The sequence below is a fragment of the Stegostoma tigrinum genome, chromosome 15, assembly GCF_030684315.1.
Source record: "Stegostoma tigrinum isolate sSteTig4 chromosome 15, sSteTig4.hap1, whole genome shotgun sequence".
Lineage (NCBI taxonomy): Eukaryota > Metazoa > Chordata > Chondrichthyes > Orectolobiformes > Stegostomatidae > Stegostoma > Stegostoma tigrinum.
In genome coordinates, this window is record NC_081368.1 from 20,996,749 (window position 1) to 21,016,630 (window position 19,882).

Consider the following 19,882-nt stretch of genomic DNA (forward strand, 5'->3'; position numbering starts at 1 on the left):
CCCCTTTTAAATCTTTCTCCTCTCACCTTAGACCAATGCCATCTAGTTTTGAACTGTGCTAACCTGGGGAAATGGCCTTGGTTATTCGTCCTATGAATTCACTCCTCGTGATTTTATAAACTTCTATAATGTCATCACCTAACCTCCGACAGTCCAGGGATAATAGCCCCAGCCTATTCAGCCTCTCCAGAGAGTTCAAACTTTCCACCTTCCTCAGACCACCCAGGAGAATGTACTTTTAAGGCCCAAATGAAGCATGGGCTCTATTTTGTGAATTAGTTACTAATTTTCTATATTGGATAGAGGCTGGAATGTCGGTTTCAGGGGAAACACATTTCCTGAGTCAGTGGATCTATTTGGATGGATGTAAAATACTTCAAATTCAAATTTCTGGTTTCATGGGAATTAGCAAGTTCAGACACTGAATTGGTCCAGTCCATTGACACTTCAACTTGCCAATGAGAATACTGAAGTATGCGATGTCCTTTTGGGGTATGTCACTTCACACAGTTCCTATCCCAGGATGAAAAAAGAAGGATCTAATTTTCAACAAGCAAGAAGGTTAAGTTACATAGATCATACTCAAGGTGTTCCACTTTCCCAACTGCTATCTCTCCAGGGAGAATTCTGATTTTAGGAAATAGCGAAAAATGCTTCATCAGCAGCTGCCTTTACATCCTTTCTGATTTTTTAGTTCCATGTGGACATTATCTGAAGACCATCTTTTAAAGGCCTAGTCTATTACATTGTAAACCCGCTTAATTTACCTGACTGTGTGAGATTTTTTTCCCACTGAATAGCCGGGCTCCACTCACTCCACAGTTTAGCGTTGGCACAATACTGGTTAATCTTACTTCGCACCTGAAAGGTGTAGAATTTCTTTGGATCCACACTTGGCAAAATATACTTTGTTTGCGCATTGATGACTTGCACCTAGATGAAGAAATTCAGAGAAAACGGCATGGAATCATAAGTGAAGATAATATTAAAATCTCAGTTCATAGGTAAATAATGTGCCTCCAAGCTGTTGCTATTTACACTGGTAAGGAATCCCAGATCACCATTTTCTCACATCCTTAGTAACTAGCCGTTTATAACACAAGGAGAAAGGGACAATCCAAGCTCCCTGAGTTGAAGCATCATGGATAATTAAGAAAAGAACAATCTCAAAATCTAATTTCAATCAGATTTTTCTTTCAATGCCCACATCCCACTGAGGCCAAAAATGTAAATATATGCACTGATCAGCTAAATATTCATTAAGCTAACGTCTATTTTTAGTTAATATTTTATACTTGCTCCTTGATGCCATACTCATTACTTGCTGCTTCGTCGTCAAGGGCAGTCAAACTCATATTACCTGAACAGTTCAGCTGTTTTGCCCTCATCTAGACTAAGGCTATAATAATGTCAGGGGCCAAATGGCCTGGATGCAATTCAAATGCAGTGTCAATGAGCAGGCTAGTGCTGTATAAGAACCATTAGTTAACACTGTCAACAAGTTCATCCATCACTTTGCTGATGATCAAGAGAAGGCTGGTGGGGAAGTAATTGGCTGGATTGGATATTTCCTGCTTTTTGTGAACAGAATGTAACTGGATCATGCTTTGTAATATGAGATCTGCACACAAGGATGGCGAAAAGATCTTGAAACAGGGATTCTTTATTCCACTGGACTCAGGTCATTACACAAATTAAGAGAAATTAAGCGTAAACAAGGAAAACACTATATTTAGATGGAACAAAACATGTAGTTGCGTCTGGTTAAGGGAATGCTTTTTATGGTTAATTGATATTCCTATGAGGTCTCCTTCCCCCAAGAGATACTTTCCTCCAAGGAGGGTATGTTTTACTGCTCCAGTGTGCTGCTTGGTTCCCTCCCTCACCGTCGCCACCTGCTGCTAAAGGTTTTGTGCACACAGTTTTGGTCACCACATTACCAGAAGGACGTGGATGCTTTGGAATGGGTACAAAAAAGATTTACCAGAATGTTGTCTGGTATGGGGGCTTTTAGATATGTAGAAAGGTTGGAGAGATGGAGTTTGTCTTCATTGGAACACAGGAGTTGGGGCAACCTAATAGAAGTTTATAAGATTGTGAATGGCATGGATAGAGTATAAGTATGAGGTTATTTTTTCCCCGAGGGTAAAAGAGTCAATTACTAGGGAACACAGTTCAAGGAGAAGGGGTGAGTTTAAAAGAGATGTGCGAGGCATGTTTTTCACACAAACGGTGGTGAGTGCCTGGAACATGTTGCCAGAGGAGGTTTGTGGAAGCAGACACAATAGCAGCATTCATGAAACACTTGGACGAATACATGAATAGGAAGGGAATAGAGAGATACAGATCCTGTAAATGAAGACAGGTTTAGTATGGAATGGTAAAATGTGTTGGTGCAGGCCTGGAGGGCCAAAGGACCTGCTCCTGTGTTGTATTGTTCTTTGTTCTATTATGCACCTCCCTGTTTGGGCCATGCCATCCCAGTGAGTATGCGTTGTACACACTAACTATACGTGAAGCAGTTTCGTGAGCAACAGATTCAATCACATCATGAGGGCTAGAATGTTTGTGTCTATATCACTGGCAGCAATTTCTTCTTGCATCACTGACCTGGATAAACTGTAGGGGCTGTGGTGATATCCAGTATTTTCTCACAGCAGGCTTCTCAAACTCTCTTTTGTGCTGGTATCTTCTATTGGCTTCAGGCTCTCTGGCAGATCACCCACATTGGGATCTAGGGTGTGCAAGTCACCAGGAATTGCAGGATTTGTAATTTATTATTCCAGTTTTAGCCTCCTGAAAGGCCACTCCTGCTCCATTTTCAAGGCCAGAGCAGGCTTCCCACACTGAATGTACCTCCTTAATTCACAACACACAGGTCTCTCCAGGAGTCCTCATCAGTATCCACCTCCATTTCACTCAAGCAGTGATGCAGTGATACGTCAGGTTCCACAATGAGTTTGTTTTCAAACCGTTCACCTGGTGTCTGTTGTCAAGCAACTCACTTCCCTCACTGTCTCAACTATCAGCTCAACAGCATAGATGTGGCCACCTATATCAAGCCATTCGGTGACTCTGAGTTTAGCATCCCAGACATCTATATCTTATTCCAAGCCCTGATATTGCAACTTCAGAAGAATAACCTTGCACTGAATCAGTTCTGTCAGCTTTCCGATTGATCTCAGTGCTTCTCTTTCAGCCCCCATAGACGTTATCTCAAACGCCTAGCTTAGCCTTATGCGATGTTCAGCTACCCACTCATGGATTCTGCCATCCCCATCAGAAGGCATGAAGAGCCCAAGGGAAATGGCCTGTAGTTAGGACTTAGTCATGTCCAAAGAAGAGATATTGTGGTGAATAGCCTGTGGGAGAATGTGGGATGCTATTATAAGCCTAAGCCATCTTCGGAAGACACTCAGGTCACAAGTTTACTCTCATGAGGCCAGGCAGACAGATGGTCAAACAGAATATGGCTGAATTATTTGCACTGTCCATTATCGTCTGAATAATAGGGGATGGTGCAGCCCCGAGCAATGCCATTGAGCTTGCAAAGCTCCTTTAGGATCTTGGTCTCAAAGTTTCACCCTGATCACTGTGAATCCAACATGAAACATTGAAATAGACAAATATTCAAGTACGAACAATCTGGCTAAGTTGAAGTGTTTTGGCCAGGGATGGGAATGGTCTGTGTGAACTTGGTGATGACATCTATGAATACAATTACATGCTTGATTCCATGACTGCTGAGGAGAAGGACTACAAAATCTACTGTAATACCTCTGGAGGTCTCTTGGTGACCAGGGATCCCAGGTCGGGGCAAAGATGCTTCCCTGCTTTGGCAAAAGCACAGCTCTCACATTGCGAGTGTAGTAGTCAATGTCAGGTATTCTGGGCCAAAAACACCACAGTCTGATCAGAGATAATGGGAACTGCAGATGCTGGAGAATCCAAGATAACAAAGTGTGGAGCTGGATGAACACAGCAGGCCAAGCAGCATCTCAGGAGCACAAAAGCTGATGAAGGGTCTAGGCCCGAAACATCAGCTTTTGTGCTCCTGAGATGCTGCTTGGCCTGCTGTGTTCATCCAGCTCCACACTTGGTTATCTTACACTCTGATCAGGGCAGAAGTCTTTTCTGTCACTTGGAGTCTTGTTTGATCATGAACCATTACCAACACTTGTGGCTGCCAGGAAGGATGAGTTGCTTCAGTGTTCTCTTCCTACCATGAACCAGCTGATAGAGGACGTCATCATCTTCTCTGATCCTCTTTCAGCACTTAAACAGTTTCTATGCCTATTTGGATTTCCTCGTCACTGGTTCTGGGTTGTTGGGTGTTGGGCCTTCATGTATTGGTGCAGTCTGCTGCAGTTTGTTTTAATCAGCTGAAGCTTTCTGAGGTTCTCTTTTGAAATAGATGCCAAAGGTGAAACCAAACCTAGCTCTACCAGTCCAGACTGGGTTTAAATCTCATTCATAGTTGCATCAGTGACACTCTACTGAATCATAGTCAGAATGTCATAGGGAATTGGAATGCTGCCACTGACTTAGGCCAAACACCCATCCAACTGTACAGGGGTGTGGTCCCTCCTATGGTCGGTCTTCTGACTAAAACCATCAGCATTGCATTATTTTTGACTGAACTGTACTGAATCTGGAATCAGAATTGAGCAGTCTCAGGAATCCATTAGGTCTCTGTTGATTCAACCTCAGCAGAAATTTAATAATCGCTGAATGGCTTGTTGTTTATAAAGACTTCAAACGTTGTACCAAACATTTCTTAATTTCTGGGGAATCAACAGAGTGAGTTTCATACATGAGCAGTTCTACATATTCCACTTGATCAGTTTAGGACTCTGACGGAAATTAGCGATATATCTCGTTTCTCTGTTTTTCTTCCTAATGAGGGCTATAGGGGAGGTGTATGGATGTGATGAGTCTTCAATGATACCTTGCTCCTAAATTCTCTGCAAGATTTGACTGAGACAACACATCCATAATCACTCAAGCCAAACAGAGACATACCAGGGAATTCCTGGAAGTGTGGTATTGTGAGCAGAACTCCATCAACAAACGGATTAAACTAGACCCTGTGTACAAACCACAGAGAAACAGAACTGGAAGGTACCAAACAACCTAACAAACTGAGGCATATAAATAATAATAAGCGAGACAGGATACTGATGCTTCACCAGAGGCACACTGACGATGTTAGCTAGCAGGGTGACAAGTAGGGTTGCAACCAAAACCCCTGGCTCGGCGAACATGTCTGCAACCTCATACACAACCCAAGCTATAAATTTTCTTAAAAAGTTTGGAGAAATCCTTTATCTATCAGATTCATCTCTGCATCAGGCAACCTTTCTCCAAATACACCCCATGGCCAGAGAGAATCCCATTCAACTGCTCCTCCTGCCCTGCTCAGTGCCCTCCCTCACCATTGCCACTTACTACCAGTGATATCATTACAACATATTTTGGCTGGATGCCATTGTTGTAGCAGGACTGGAATAGCTTGGCTAGAGTACAACTAATTCTCTAGTATGTGCTTTCAATACTATTGCTAGGATGCTGCCTATCCCACATTGGATCCATAGGTTTTGCAACTTTTAGCCATTTCTTATTATTATGTGGACTGAACTAAATTAGCTGAAGATTGATATTTGTGATGGTCGGACTTCCCGAGGAGGCTGACGTGGATCTCCTATTTGACATATCTTACTGAAGCAAGTTGGAAATGTTTTAGCCTTGTGCACTGATTTGTTGGGCTTCCCAATTATTAAGAAAGGTAACACTGGTGGAGATTTCTCGCCCTGGTACCTGCCAATCTTTATCCTTATTACTGCGGTGCCGGATTTCATACATTTGACATTTCAGTAGCTTTGCTGGTGGGTCCCAGGTCAAAAGGAGCTCGTTGTTTTCAAACATATTCAGCGTCAGGTTTCCAGGTGGGTTGAGTTTCACTGAAAGGCATGAATTGAGTTTTTGCTGTTATTAAAGTAGATAATTTCAAGAGACTAATTCTTTCAGAAAAAACAAACTGTTGGACAATCTCGCATTCCATTACCACTGGTGTCCCTCAAGCATCTGCCCTTGTATCCGTCCTATATCTTATCTATACATTGTTCTGGAATTACTGACAATGGGAAGAATCTACCCAGGCCCTGAATGATTGGAGAAATTTGGGAAAATGTCAAAACGAGGACCCTCACCATGTTCGTATCCAACCTGTTCCTGGAGGTTCAGGCAAGATTCTGCAATGCAATGCTGCAGCAAGGCTACCCTTCCTCTATATAAATAAGACACAGTGCTGCCACAAACTGAAGATGCCCCAGGACTCTATCACAGAACCAACCAATCCTGGTAGTCATCAAAGGTGACTGGTGATCTTTTAAGTGACCGGTTCCTTCCATGGAACTGCAGAGAGCTGTGTCATGTAAGGACTGTGCATTTTTATATTGTTTTCCCAAAAAAAAGAAATCTAAAATGAAAAGGTAGTGTTTTAAAACCAGGAGGAGGATGAAAACTTTGAGCAGTAGGAACGTCACCTTCAGCATGATAGAGTGCAGAAAACCCAATTAATGATAACTGGATGCAGTGATATAAACAAGAAATAACAATAGGCCACTGGGCCCTTCAAACCTGCTCCCCATTCAACAAGATCATGGCTGAGGTGATATTAAACTCAACTCTGCATTCCTGTATATTCCCAGATATCCTTTCATCCCCTTGGTCATCATAAATCTATCCACCTCTGCCTTAAAATTATTTAAAGGCTCTGCATCCACTGTCTTTTGAGGAAGGGAATTCCAAAGACACATACAGCAATATGTCCCCTTATCTCCGTTTTAAATGGGCAGTCCTTTATTTTTAAACTATAGCCCATAGATTCTCTCGCAAGAGGTAAAATCCTTTCAGCATCCACCTGGTTGAGTCCCCTCCGGACCTTGTATGCTTCCATTAAATCAGTTCTGACTCTTCTAAACTCCAGAGGATGGTGGCCTGGCCTGGCTAGCCTCTCCTTATAAGACAATTCACTGACTGCAAAATTGTTGGTGTTCTCGTTGTTTGATTGTTATTCACTTTTGGTGATTGCAAATAAAAGTAAATGATTAGCAGTGACTAAAGGACTTGCAGCTTATGCTAGTCCACGTTGAACAATTATAAGATGCTGGGCTACAGTGGGCTTTGGGGAAGGAGACACGGTGAGAGGAAATGTGGCTAAGAACAGCTAGGTTGCGTGTCCCTGCGCCGAAGATACTACTGGGTTGGGGATGTGCAGCTAAGCGTCAGCAGTGCCACCTATGTGCCATGACAGGCATTGTTTGTGGCACATTGGATTGAGGATGAAAGACCACTCCAGACTGCCTATTCTTAACCAGATGCACACTGGTTAATTCAAACATATGATGGCACTGCATCAAAGATGGTGCCATACCAAGAATCCCTAAATACCCTGACTGTGACAAGTTTTTCCGTCTATGATGAATGTGAGAATTCTGCTGTCATCAGTCAAGAATGGTGCCATTAGACTTTGGTATTCAAATAAGGAAGCATGCCCAGGGAGATTGCACAAGAAAATTCGCCAGGCCTCGCAGAGAGAAATTCTCCACAAAACTTGATAAAACTGAAGCTTAGCAAAGTAAGTGTAAGATTCAGCCCTAGTTTATTTACCTTGGTTCTGTAGCTGGAATGTTTGAGTTAAGGCCAACACTTTTCCTGAGTTACTGGATCCATTTCTGTAAATGTTAAAGTACTCAAACTCAATAATTTCTTCTTTTGAGAAATAGCAACCGACATTATAGCCATTTTCTTGGATGTAGTTCCCGCATTCCTTCCGGGGTTTTGAAAGATACCTGTACAGGATGAGAAATGGTTATTTCCAGTTTATAAGCTGGAAATTCAGGTGAAATTTTTTATATGCTAGAAAACAAAGAGACTTATTCATAACTTTCTCAGGAAATTATTTCATTGCCTTTGAAAGTGTAGTCAATGTTTTAATGAAGGAAAAGCAGCAGCCAGTAACACCCGGCAGACTCTCAGAAACCAGATAATCCATTTTTTATTAGTGGTAATAGGAACTGCAGATGCTGGAGAATCCAAGATAACAAAGTGTGGAGCTGGATGAACACAGCAGGCCAAGCAGCATCTCAGGAGCACAAAAGCTGACGTTTCAGGCCTAGACCCTTCATCAGAGAGGACCTCTGATGAAGGGTCTCGGCCCGAAACATCAGCTTTTGTGCTCCTGAGATGCTGCTTTGCCTGCTGTGTTCATCCAGCTCCACACTTTGTTATCCATTTTTTATTATTTGTTTCTCAGGTTATCTCAGGATAATATTGGCCAGGTCATCAGGTAGAACTATCCTACTGCTTCTTCAATGTAATGTCAGGAATCTTTTACATCAACCTGAGACAGCAGATGTCCTATTCATAAGATAAATCTTTTGTGGTACTTTGCTAACATTAAGTTTCAATGTAGTGATACAGATTTGTGCATGGAGTCTCAGATGAGGCAACTTCAGTTTACAAATTAAATGTTTGAAGTGACAGCATTAGGAATTCATATTTTATCATCTTTAAAGTTAATAATAAGTCATTCAATTTTCTGACTAGTTTGGCTGATGGCTCCCATGTTATTTATCTCAACTATTTCATGCAGGAGCGAGTTCTACATTCTGGTCACACTCTGGATAAAGAAATTTCTCTTAAATTACTTATTTAATTTGTTTTATTCATTCATAGGATGAAATCATTATGAGTTGGGCCACAGTTAATGGCTGTTCTTAATTAGCCACAGGGCAGATAAGAGTCAATCATGTTCTTGGATCTTGATTAGCATGAAGGCCAGACTAGATTATTGTTGACATACATTGTTCGAAAACAGCACACCAAACCTTGACTACGCACCCTGAAGAATAGAAATGACTTCTCTGAATCAAGCCTTTCATCATTTTAAAGCTCATTATCAGTTCATCTTTCGTCTGTCAGTTTGAGTGAAAGCAGGTCTATACAAAAATCGCAATGTTATCAAAATAGAAATAAAAGTTATCACCAGAGGGATACTTAAATGTTTATGTGACATTTCTCCATCCTTTAATGTAATGAGGTTTTAATTCATTTATTTTAAATAATTAGTACCACTTCTAACATTCAGAAAAGATCATCAATATATTGAGGCTGCTGCAATGCTAAAGACATGAGAAGATGTTTTTTTTCTTGGAGTGAAATCTAGAATGAAAGGTCATAGTTTTAGGAGAAGGAGTTGACGGGGAGAAATTTTTTCCCTCAATGGGTCACAAATTTGCTGCATTCACTATTCCAGGGTATAATAGATGCCTGGAAACTGAGTAAATTTATGGAGAAGATAGATACATTTTAAATTAGTAGTGGGTTGAAGGGTTATAAGAAAGTGGAAGGAAAATGGAGTTGACTTGGTTGATGATCTTATGGAATGGTAGAGCAGGCTAGAGGGGTTAAATTGCTTACTCCTGCTCCTGGTTCTCATATGTTCTTACAACTTCTAAATGGCAATGTTATGACATATTTCTAAATAGAGAAAACAATGATGCTGGTTGTGTTTAGGGTCAGATCTGCTGGTACCAATTTATTTTTTATTTGTTTTGCTGTGTTTCATTGCCTGCATTTTATTTTCGGAAGCGCTGATTATTCTGACCTCAGAAGTCATTAAGTGATCCGTTGCTTGGGGTCCGACTTTGCTGCTCTATAAGTGACCACTCCACAGCAGACAAGAGCACACAGGATAGCCAAAGCTTTCCCACATTTTGGAAGTTTATAGAATTTCTACAGTGTCGAAACAGGCCATTCAGCCCAAAAAAAATCCACACCAACCCATGTAGGGCATGCCACCCTTTCCCTGTAACCCCAAACTTCCCATGGCTAACGCAGCTAACCTACATATCCCTAACACTATGAGTAATTTAGCATGGCCAATCCACCTAGCCTGCACATCTTTAGACTCTGGGAAGAAACTGGAGCACCCAGAGGAAACCCATTCAGACACAGGGAGAATGTACAAACTCCACACAGACAGTTGCCTGAGGGTGGAATCAAATTTGAGTCCCTGGTGAGGTAGCAGTTCTAACCACTGAGCCACCATCTTGGCTTTACTTTAGCATTTCACCAAAATGACGTGTGTAACAGCAAATTGACCCTCCCCAGTGGCTCTTGTCCTCGCTTAAGATTTTGTCAATTTTTTTTCACCTTGCCCCCTTCTTCCTCTGTTAGAGAATACCACACAAGTGTAACCAATATTAATTATTGTACTAATGGCTGAAAATTTCAAAAACAAAAATGATTTTGAATGTACTAGCATGTGATGTATGGCAATGTATCAAGTTGTGGTAAACAATGTCTCCAGCTTGGTACTTCTCAGTAAGATCTGTTTCATTAGAATTGATTTGCTTTCATTTAAAAGCAGACCCTGCCATTTTTATTTGCATCACAAGGGTGAGCTTTCAGTTCTGATTATGATGGGAATCATAAATGACATAAAATGATTTTTTTTGTGGGTAGGAGCATGTGCTAGAAACTAGCAAATCACATCACCCTTAGGGCCTAAACAGAACAGAGGTGACTTCAGAGATAGTCAAAGCTGCAGAGGTAGTGGGTGAATTGGTTTTGTTCAATTAGGCCAAAACATGCCAGATAAAATGTGATGTGGCAACGTGTAAACTTATTTACTTGCATAGAAAGAATGAAAAAGTAAAGCTTTTTTACAAGTTTAGAGACTGATAGTTGTTGGTTTCAGGGGGATATAGGGAGCTTTGTGCATGAATCACAGGAATTTAACATTCAGGTCCAGTAAGCAATTTGAAAGATAACTGATACATTAGCCTTACCAGAGAGGTGGAAGAGATGAATGAAAAAATAAGTCGCACTATTAGTTATGCAGGGTTTTGAAGAGGCTGCATACAGTTTTGTTCTGATTACCTTAGGAAAAATATCCTGGTCTGAGAGGGGTGCACCAAACATTTAGTAGACTGATTTTTTAAGTTGAAGAATTGTCATTGACCAGAATGAGCCTACTTTCTCTAAAGTTTAGAAAGAGAAATAGTGATTTCAATAAAACATAAATTTCTTAGAGGGCTTGACTCTGAGAAGTTTTTTTTCTTTGTCTGGAAATATGTGGTTGGCTATTTAAAACTGAGATGAGAAGAAATTTCTTCATGCAGTGTTGTGATTTTTTTTGGAATTTACGACCAATAAGTTTTGCTGGTTTTCGATCTGTGACTACATTCAAGTGTGAAATCATTAGAATTTGGCACTTGTAAAAATATCAAGGAATGTAAATCAAGGGAAGTAAAATTTATGCATAAGTTCAGACATGATCCTATTGTAATAAAAACAGAAAATGCTGGCAAAACTCAGCAGGCCTGGCTGGGTCAGTGGAGAGAAAAACAGAGTTCTGCTTGAAAGAAGAGTCACATCGGATTTGAAACATTAAGTCTGGTTCTCGCCCCACAGATTCTGCCGGACCTGCTGAGTTTCTGTAACATTTTCTGTTTTTTGTTTCAGCTTTCCATACTTGACAGCATTTTGCTTTTGTGACCTTATTGAATACAAGGTTGAAGGTGTGAAATGTTGCATGGCTTACTGCTACTCATATTCCCTATGTTTTACTATGATTATCGATATTTTATTAATCATTAGTTATAATCATTATGCTTTCCTTATTAGAAGAAACAGTAACTTGATTACAACAGTGTCATGCTACCAGCCTGTCTTATTTCTCCTCACACGAGATCAGTTCACTGAACACTGAGCAGGAAACATAGCTGAGACATTTACTGCCCCACACAGCTCAGTATCCTAGTGGGCAGTGTATTTGCTGATAAGATTCTTGGAGAAACTGTCCAAATCACAGGGGATTTCACCAGCTTTGCAGTGCACTTCTGAATCAATTTCTATCAGAACAAATACTCCACAAACACTTTCACCTAATCAGCAGACTCACCAGTAAAACAGGGTGTAGTTGGCTTCCTCATCAATGTGGTCCCATTTGCACTCCATAAATTCCTCATTATAGACAATGCAACTCACATCTACAGGTAAAGCAGACTACACTCTTACAAAAACAGAATTCTACAAATGCCACAAATGTGAAACATTAACAGAAAACGCTGCAGTTATTCAACAGGTCTGGCAGCATCTGTGAAGTGAAAAACAGAGTTAATATTTCAGTTCTGTAACAATTCACCAGAATCCACAGTGACTCAATCGAAAATATAGATACTAGACAAGAAACCCAACATTACCATGCAATACGCTAAATACACAAAGGGAAAATAAAATGTTATTTCTTCTCATCTTTAAACCATAACCAAAACATTTTTGTGCGGATCTCCCACATGTTTTTCTTTGAATAGACAGTGTTGAAAACTTTGTCAGTGAACGGAGTTGAATAACACTGTGGAAAATGTGGTGGAAGAAGAAGAATAGTATCACAGAATCACAGAGCCGGTTATGATGCAGGAGGGTACCACTCAGCCCATTCTATCTCCAGGAGCTCTCTGAGCATCTTAAGTTAGCACCAATCTACTGCGTTTTCTCTATAACCCACTTCTTTGGATGATTTAAAAGGAAACATGCCCTATCGAATGCCTCAGTTGAACCTGCCTCTCCTATACTTTCAGCAGTGCATCCCAGACCCCAATTACTCATTTTCTGAAAAAGTTGTTCTTCGCCTCATATTTGCTCCCTTTGCAAAACTCTTCAAAAGCTGTGTCCTCTGGTTCTAGATCATTTCATGAGAAGGAAACAGTTTCTCCATATCAATTCGATGTAGACCCCTCATGATTTTGAAAACTTCAATCAGGCCTCCTTTTAGCCTTTTTTTAAAATAAAGGAAAATAATCCTAACTTTCTCAATAATCCCTGGAACCATTCTCAGAAACATCTTCTGCATTATTTTCAAATTATATATATATTTATCCTAGAGTGTGGAATCCAGAACTGTGCATGATACTCCAGTTGAGATCTAACCAGTGTTCCGTACAAATTCATCAGAACCTGCCTGTTACTGTTAACACAGTGTGGAGCTGGAAGAGCACAGCAGTCCAGGTAGCATCAGAAGAGCAGGAAAGTTGACGTTTTGGGTCAGGACCCTTCTTCAGAAAATTAAGAAGATTCCTGACCCAAAACATCAATTTTCCTGCTCCTCTGATGCTGCCTGGCCCACTGTGCTCCTTCAGTTTCACACTGGGTTATCTCTGACTCCAACATTGGCATTTCTTACTATCTCCCTGTTATTGTGTTCTGTGTGCACATTAATGAAACCTAAAGTATTGAATGTTTTATTAACAGCTCTCTTTACTTGCCCTAAAATCTTTTAGTGAATTACATATATGTATACTCTGAGGACTTTGCTGCACATCCTTTAGGATTGTACTTTTTCCTTTCATAAAATACAAAGCATTATCTATGGAGAGAGAAACAGAGTTAACATTTCAAGCCCAGTAAAACTGTTGCTACCACAGATGCTGCCAGACCTGTTGAATTTCTCCAGCACTTCCTGTATTTCTTTCAGATCTCCAGCATTGGCAGTATTTTGCATTTATTACTCTTTACATTACACATGTTCTTGAACTAAAGTGTGTCATCTCGCAATTTTTCACCTTGAACTTCATTTGCTACCTATCCATCCATTCCACCCACATATCAATATCCTTTTGAAATTCAACATTCTTCAAAATTTATAATTCTCCCAAATTTGCATCCTCCATAAATTGAAATTATCCCCTGTTCACACAATCTAGATTATTTATAATGTATCGGAAAAGGCAAGGTTCGGTACTCCAATCCCTATGGACCTCCAGAGCCAACATCTTTCCCATCTGAAAAGTACCCATTAAATATTACTCTCGGTATCTTTGCCCTCAGCCAACCTGTAGCCATGTTGCAACTGTCCCTTTTATTCTATGACCTATAACTTTCTCTAGCCTGATGTTTAACACCATACTGAACACCTTTTGGAAGTGTATATCCAACACATCAACAGATTTTCCCTCATTAAATCTGCCTGTTAGTTCTTCAAAATGTTAGACTGGATTTTCCCTTAGCAAATCCATGTGGACTCTTCTGAATCAACCCACATTTTTCCATTTGACTATTAATTCTATCCTAAATAATTGTTTCTGAATGTTTTCCCATGACCACAGTTAAGTTGACTGATCTTTAATTACTGGATCTACCTTTACAAATTTTCTTTCCCCCCTTTATTCATTCACAAGATGAGGGCGTCGCTGGCCAGTCAGAATTTATTACTCATCCCTAATTGCCCAGAGTCAACCACAGTGCTGTGGGTCTGGAAGACCTGACCAGGTAAGGATGGCAGTTTCCTTCCCTAAAGGGCATTAGGGAACCAGATGGGCTTTCTCCTGACAGTCAACTCATGGTCATCATTAGACTCTTAATTCCAGATTTTTTTAAAATTGAGTTTAAATTCCACCATCTGCAGTGGCAGGATTCAAACCTGCGTCTCCAGAATGTTATCTGAGTCTCTGGATTAACAGCGCAGCAATAATACCACTAAGCCATCACCTAATGAACAAAGGCATATTGTTTTTGATTCTTCATACCGTTGACACCACACAAAATTCAGGGAATGTTACAAGTATTTATATAGTTTCCACATTCACTTACTCTTGTTTGTATCCTATCCACATCTGGTGCCTTATAAACATTAAGCACTGACAGCTTAACAATTCCTTTTCCTTATCAACTTAAAACTTCTCTATTGACTGATTTCTGTCCTCTGTCGCCGTGGCCTGGGCTGCAGCTGCCTCATGGATAAAGACGGATGCAAAGTTTTCATTTTACACCTCAACCATGCCTCTTGCCTTGAGTGTAAGTCCAGTTTTTGCTCACTAATTAGCCCTCCTCCTTGTTTTACAACCCTTGTGACTGATCAGCTTAGAAGAGACTTTGTGATTTCCCTTTATATCAGCTGCTGATCTGGTTTCGTTATCTGTCTCTACTTCTCGTAACTGGTTTATCTCATCACTTCTGAAACTTGTGAAATCAGCTTGGTTCTCAATTGTATATGCTTCCTGGAAACTTTAGCAAGCAGACTTTTTCTTCTTTAAATAAATTTCTATCTCCTTTGACACCCAGGAATTGTGTCCTACTTTTTAGACCTTTTGAGGGAAACTGTGCCTGAATTATATCCTGTACCAACCTATCTCCTCTCTCCCAAAATTCCATAGATTCTGGAAGGACTCCTGCAGATTGGAAGTTTGCAAATATCACAGTACCATTCCAGAAGGGAGCAGGAGGGAAAGTAAGGCACTACAGACCAATCAGCCTTACACCAGTTGTAGGAAAAGTGCTGAAACTATTGTAAAGGATGGAATAAATAGACATTTGGATGATAATAATCTGATTGAGCATAGTCAGCATGGTTTGCAGATGGTAATCATGTTTGATGAGCTTGTTTTTGAAGACGTTATTAACAAAATTGGTAAAGGAGGGCATAAGGAAATAGTATACTTAGATTTTTGGAAGGCTTATGATAAAATCCGTGACAAGAGGTTAGTTATAAAAGTTAAAGCACATGGAATAGAAGGTAATGTGAGTTAATGATTGACCAACAAACAGAAATCAGACAGTAGGAATAAATAGGTCATCCTCATAGAATCAGGTTGAGATGAGTCACTTAGTAACAAGTATCAGTACTTTGGCCTCAGCTGTTGCCAATATATATCAAAGATTTGGCGGTGGGAAATAAAAGCAATAATTCCAAATTTGTAGATCATACGGGAGGGATGTATGTTATGAAGAAGATATAAAGTAGCTTCAGGAGAAGCCTTTGGACAGGTTTAACAGACGGACAAGAACGTGGTAAGTGGATACAAAGTGGAGAAACATAAGCCTATCCACTCTGGTATGATCAATGGGTGTACAGTGTATTTCTTAATGTTATAAGATGTACAAAGGAACTTGGGTATCCTTGCCAATTAATCACTGAAGGGTAACATACAGCTGCAGATGTTAGACATTATTGTAAGAGAATTTGAGTATGGGGTAGTGAAGCCTTGTTTCATTTGAATAGGAGATGGTACCTGGCGTGCTGTGTGCAGTTTTGGTCAGCTTATCCTAGGGAAATTATTATTAACATATAAGAAGTACAACAAAAGTTGATCAGACTAATTGCTGGGATGGTGTGACTGTCCAATGAAGAGAGACTGGACAGACTGTATCTGCAATGTATAGAGTTCTGAAGAACGACAGGTGATCTCATTGAAACTTACATAATATTCAAAGGGATGGGCATGGCTAATGCAGGTAAGATGTTTCCCCAGTCTGGCAAGTCTAGATCTAGCGGGACACAATTTAAAAATAAGGGAGCTATCGCTTAGATCCAAGAGGAGGTGATTTTTTTTATCTCAGAGACTTGTGAACCTTTGGAATTCTCTGCCACAGAGAAACTTAGTCTTTGAGTGTGTTGAAAATAGAGATGAATAGCTTTCTGATTATGGGAGGTATAAAGGAATATGGGGATGGCGTTAGTAAAAGGCGTTGAAATGTTCGATCAGCCACAATCATATGGAAGAGAGATGCAGGGTCGATAGGCTGAATTGCTTACTCTCAATCCTAGGTTCTTTGAAGGTAGCCCATTGTTTAGTTATTGCTTTTCCTGCCAATCTTTGCTTGATGTATATTTGACCCCAGTCCTGTTCTTGCCCCATTGATGTCAACTCTTTGCAGGTGATCGTTCTTACTATAGATGGAGCAACGTCATTTTTCACATCATCTCCAAATGTTATGACACAATGATAACTGTCCCTTAAAAGTCCCCCCCCATTGTCAGCTGATCTACTTGGCCAACCTCATTCTCAAGAACCAGGCGACTCCTTTATTGTTAGAATGGACACACACTGCTGGAGAAAATTCTCCTGAATACTAAACTCCTGCCACTCACTTCCCCTGACAGTACAACCATTCCAGGCTATATTCGAGTAATTGAATCTTTTAATTATGTCTACTCTATGATGTTGACACCTCTCTGTAACTTCCTTCCATGATCATTCCTCGGTACTTTCCAGCTAGTAGGTCTACAGACTACACCCTAGCCAAGTTGATTTTGTCCATGAATCCTCTGAAATATCCTCTTTCTCCAGCACAGGCAGTCCCCAGGCTGTGAACAAGTTCCGCTCATGAGTCTGTTTGCAAGCCAGTACGTATGTAAATTGGAACACAATGCAGGACAATATAAAATAGCCATTGTTAAGCTACAGGGTCTTTAAAATTATGCCGCTGTATAGGATTGCTTTCAGAAATATGAGTCCTTAGAAGTCAGAAGTTTATAAATCGGGCCCCAGGCTGCAACTCCTTCCTGCCCATGACATGCCATCCTTCTTTGGTTACTCCCTTTTCTTTTTGAATACCTTGTAACCAGGAATGTTCAACCCCACGGTGTGGAGCTGGAGGAACACAGCAGGCCAGGCAGCGTTTGAGGAGCAGGAAAGTTGACGTTTCGGGTCGGAACCCTTCTTCAGAAATGGGGGAGGGGAAGGTGGTTCTGAAATAAATAGGGAGCGAGTCGGAGGAAGATAGAAGATGGATAGAGGAGAAGGTAAGTGGAGAGGAGACAGACAGGTCAAAGAGGCAGGGATGGAGCCAGTAAAGGTGAGTGTAGGTGGAGAGTTAGGGTGGGGGTATGTCAGTCCAGGGAGGACGAGCAAGTCAAGGGTGTGGGATAATGCTAGTAGGTAGGACATGCGGGTGGGGCTTGAGGTGGGAGGAGGGGATGCGTGGGAGGAAGGACAGCACCTCTTATTCCGCTTGGAATCCTGCAGCCCACTGGTATCAATGTGGACTTCACAAGCTTCAAAATCTCCCCTCCCACTACTGCATCCCAAAACCAGCGCAGCTTATCCCTGCCTCCCTAACTCGTCCTTCCTCCCACCTCAAGCTCCACCCCATCTCCTACCTACTAGCCTCATCCCGCCCCCTTGAACTGCCCGTCCTTCGTGGACTGACCTATCCCCTTCCTAACTCCCCACCTACCCATATCTTTACTGGCTCCATCCCCACCTCTTTGACCTCTCTGTCTTCTCTCCACTTATCTTCTCCTCTATCCACCTCCCCCTCTCTCCCTATTTATTTAAGAACACCCTTTGCCTCCCCCATTTCTGAAGAAGGGTCTCGGCCCGAAACGTCAGCTTTCCTGCTCCTCTGATGTTATGTTCATCCAGCTCCACACCTTGTTATCTCACATTCTCCAGCATCTGCAGTTCCTACTATCTCTGGGAGAGAAGATGAACAGGTTGTGTCAGGTCAAGGAGATTTCTCTCCCACCTATCTGTCTGTCCCATCCCACTGAACTATCCCCACCAGTCCCTACCTGCACACACCTATCACCATCCCACCTACCTACCCCAGCCCCAACCCTTCTCTTTCCATCTATTTCTGAGTTCCCTTCCCCTTCACTATTTCTGACAAAGGGTCCCAACCCAAAACATTAACTTTCCAGCTCCTCTGATGTTGCCTGACCTCCTGTGTTCCTCCAGCTCCATATTGTATTATCTCTGACTCCAGCATCTGCAGTTCTTACTATCTCTGAGATATTTAACACACAGACCAGTTAGTAACTTCCAAAAGAGAATGGAACTATATATTTGAAATGGGAAGTTCTGAACGACTACAAGGGAAAGAGCGGGGCTGGGAATAAGTGGGCAGAACTTTCAAACAGCTGTAATAATCATTGGCTGAATGAATTTCTGCGGTTCAGTATGATTCTATGAAGAAACACACAAGCTCACATAAAGTACAACAAAGAACTGCAAGTGCTGCAACACTTGCTAAGGGACTTACTGAGGGCCGGATGAGGCAACGTGGTTGACAAGGGAAGTCAGGAACAGCATAAAAGCACACAAAAAAGCAAACAATGTTGTGAAGATTCATGGAGAGCCAGAAGGTTGGGAAGCTTTTGAAAACTAGTAGAAGATAACTAAAGAAGCAATAAGAAGGGAGATGAAATATGAGCGTAAGCTAGCTAGTAATACTAAAGAAGATTGCAAGAGTTTTTTTAGATTTCTAAAGATTAAGAGAGGGGCATGAGTGGACATTAGACCACTGGAAAATGAGGCCAGAAAAGTAGTAATGGGGAAGAAAGAGAAGTGGAGAAATAGAATGGATATTTGCATCAGTTTTCACAGTGGAAGACACCAGCAGCTTACCAAAACTTCAGCAAAGTCAGGGGTCAGAGTTCAGTGTAATGTCCATCACTAAGGAGATGGTACTGGGTCAGCTGAAAGATCTAAAGGTGAATAAATCATCTGGACCAGATAGGCTACACCCCAGAGTTTTGAAGGAGATAGCTGAGGAGATTGTAGAGACATGGGTGGTCATCTTTCAGGAATCACTGGAATCAGGGAGAATCCCAGAGGACAGAAAATGGCCAACCTAGCACTTCTGTTTAAGAAGGAAGGGAGGTAGATGGCTGTAAATGTAGGCTGATTAGACTGACTTTGGTCATTGGTATGATTATACACTGCATTATTAAGGATGAGATTGCGGACTACTCGAATGTGCATGGTAAAATAAGGCCGAGTCAGCATGGCTTCATCAAGGTGAGGTCATGCCTGACAAACTGCTGGAATTCTTTGAGGAGGTAATGACCAAGCTATGCAAAGGAGAGCCAGCGCACATGATATGTTTGGATTGTCAGAAGGCCTTCGGCAAGTGGTCACAGAGGAAGCTACTAAATAAAGTAATAGCCAATAAATGTTCAGACCAAGGTACTGGCATGAATAGACGATTAGCTGAAGGTAGGGAGTAGGAAGAAAAGGGTCTTTTTAGGATGGCAGCCAGTGACTAGTAGAGTTCTGCAGGGGTCTGTTTGAGATCACAATCTCCATTATAC

The 19,882-nt window shown here is 41.2% G+C and overlaps 1 protein-coding gene across 3 annotated transcripts in view; it reads right to left on the reverse strand.

The window, feature by feature from the left end:
* The window catches only part of LOC125458882 (cytokine receptor common subunit gamma-like), a 48,347-nt gene that overhangs the window by 20,257 nt on the left and 8,208 nt on the right, over positions 1-19,882 (reverse strand). For 2 of the 3 annotated variants that reach the window (XM_048544676.2, XM_048544677.2), the window contains exons 2-5: positions 11,972-12,059; positions 7,672-7,853; positions 5,818-5,960; positions 768-933 (exon numbers count right to left, since the gene is read on the reverse strand). In XM_048544676.2, the coding sequence (XP_048400633.1) occupies positions 768-933; positions 5,818-5,960; positions 7,672-7,853; positions 11,972-12,059 (579 nt within the window). Of the gene's footprint in view, positions 1-767; positions 934-5,817; positions 5,961-7,671; positions 7,854-11,971; positions 12,060-14,658; positions 14,906-19,882 lie in introns of those variants that run through there. The other variant, XM_059651277.1, reaches the window with a different exon arrangement.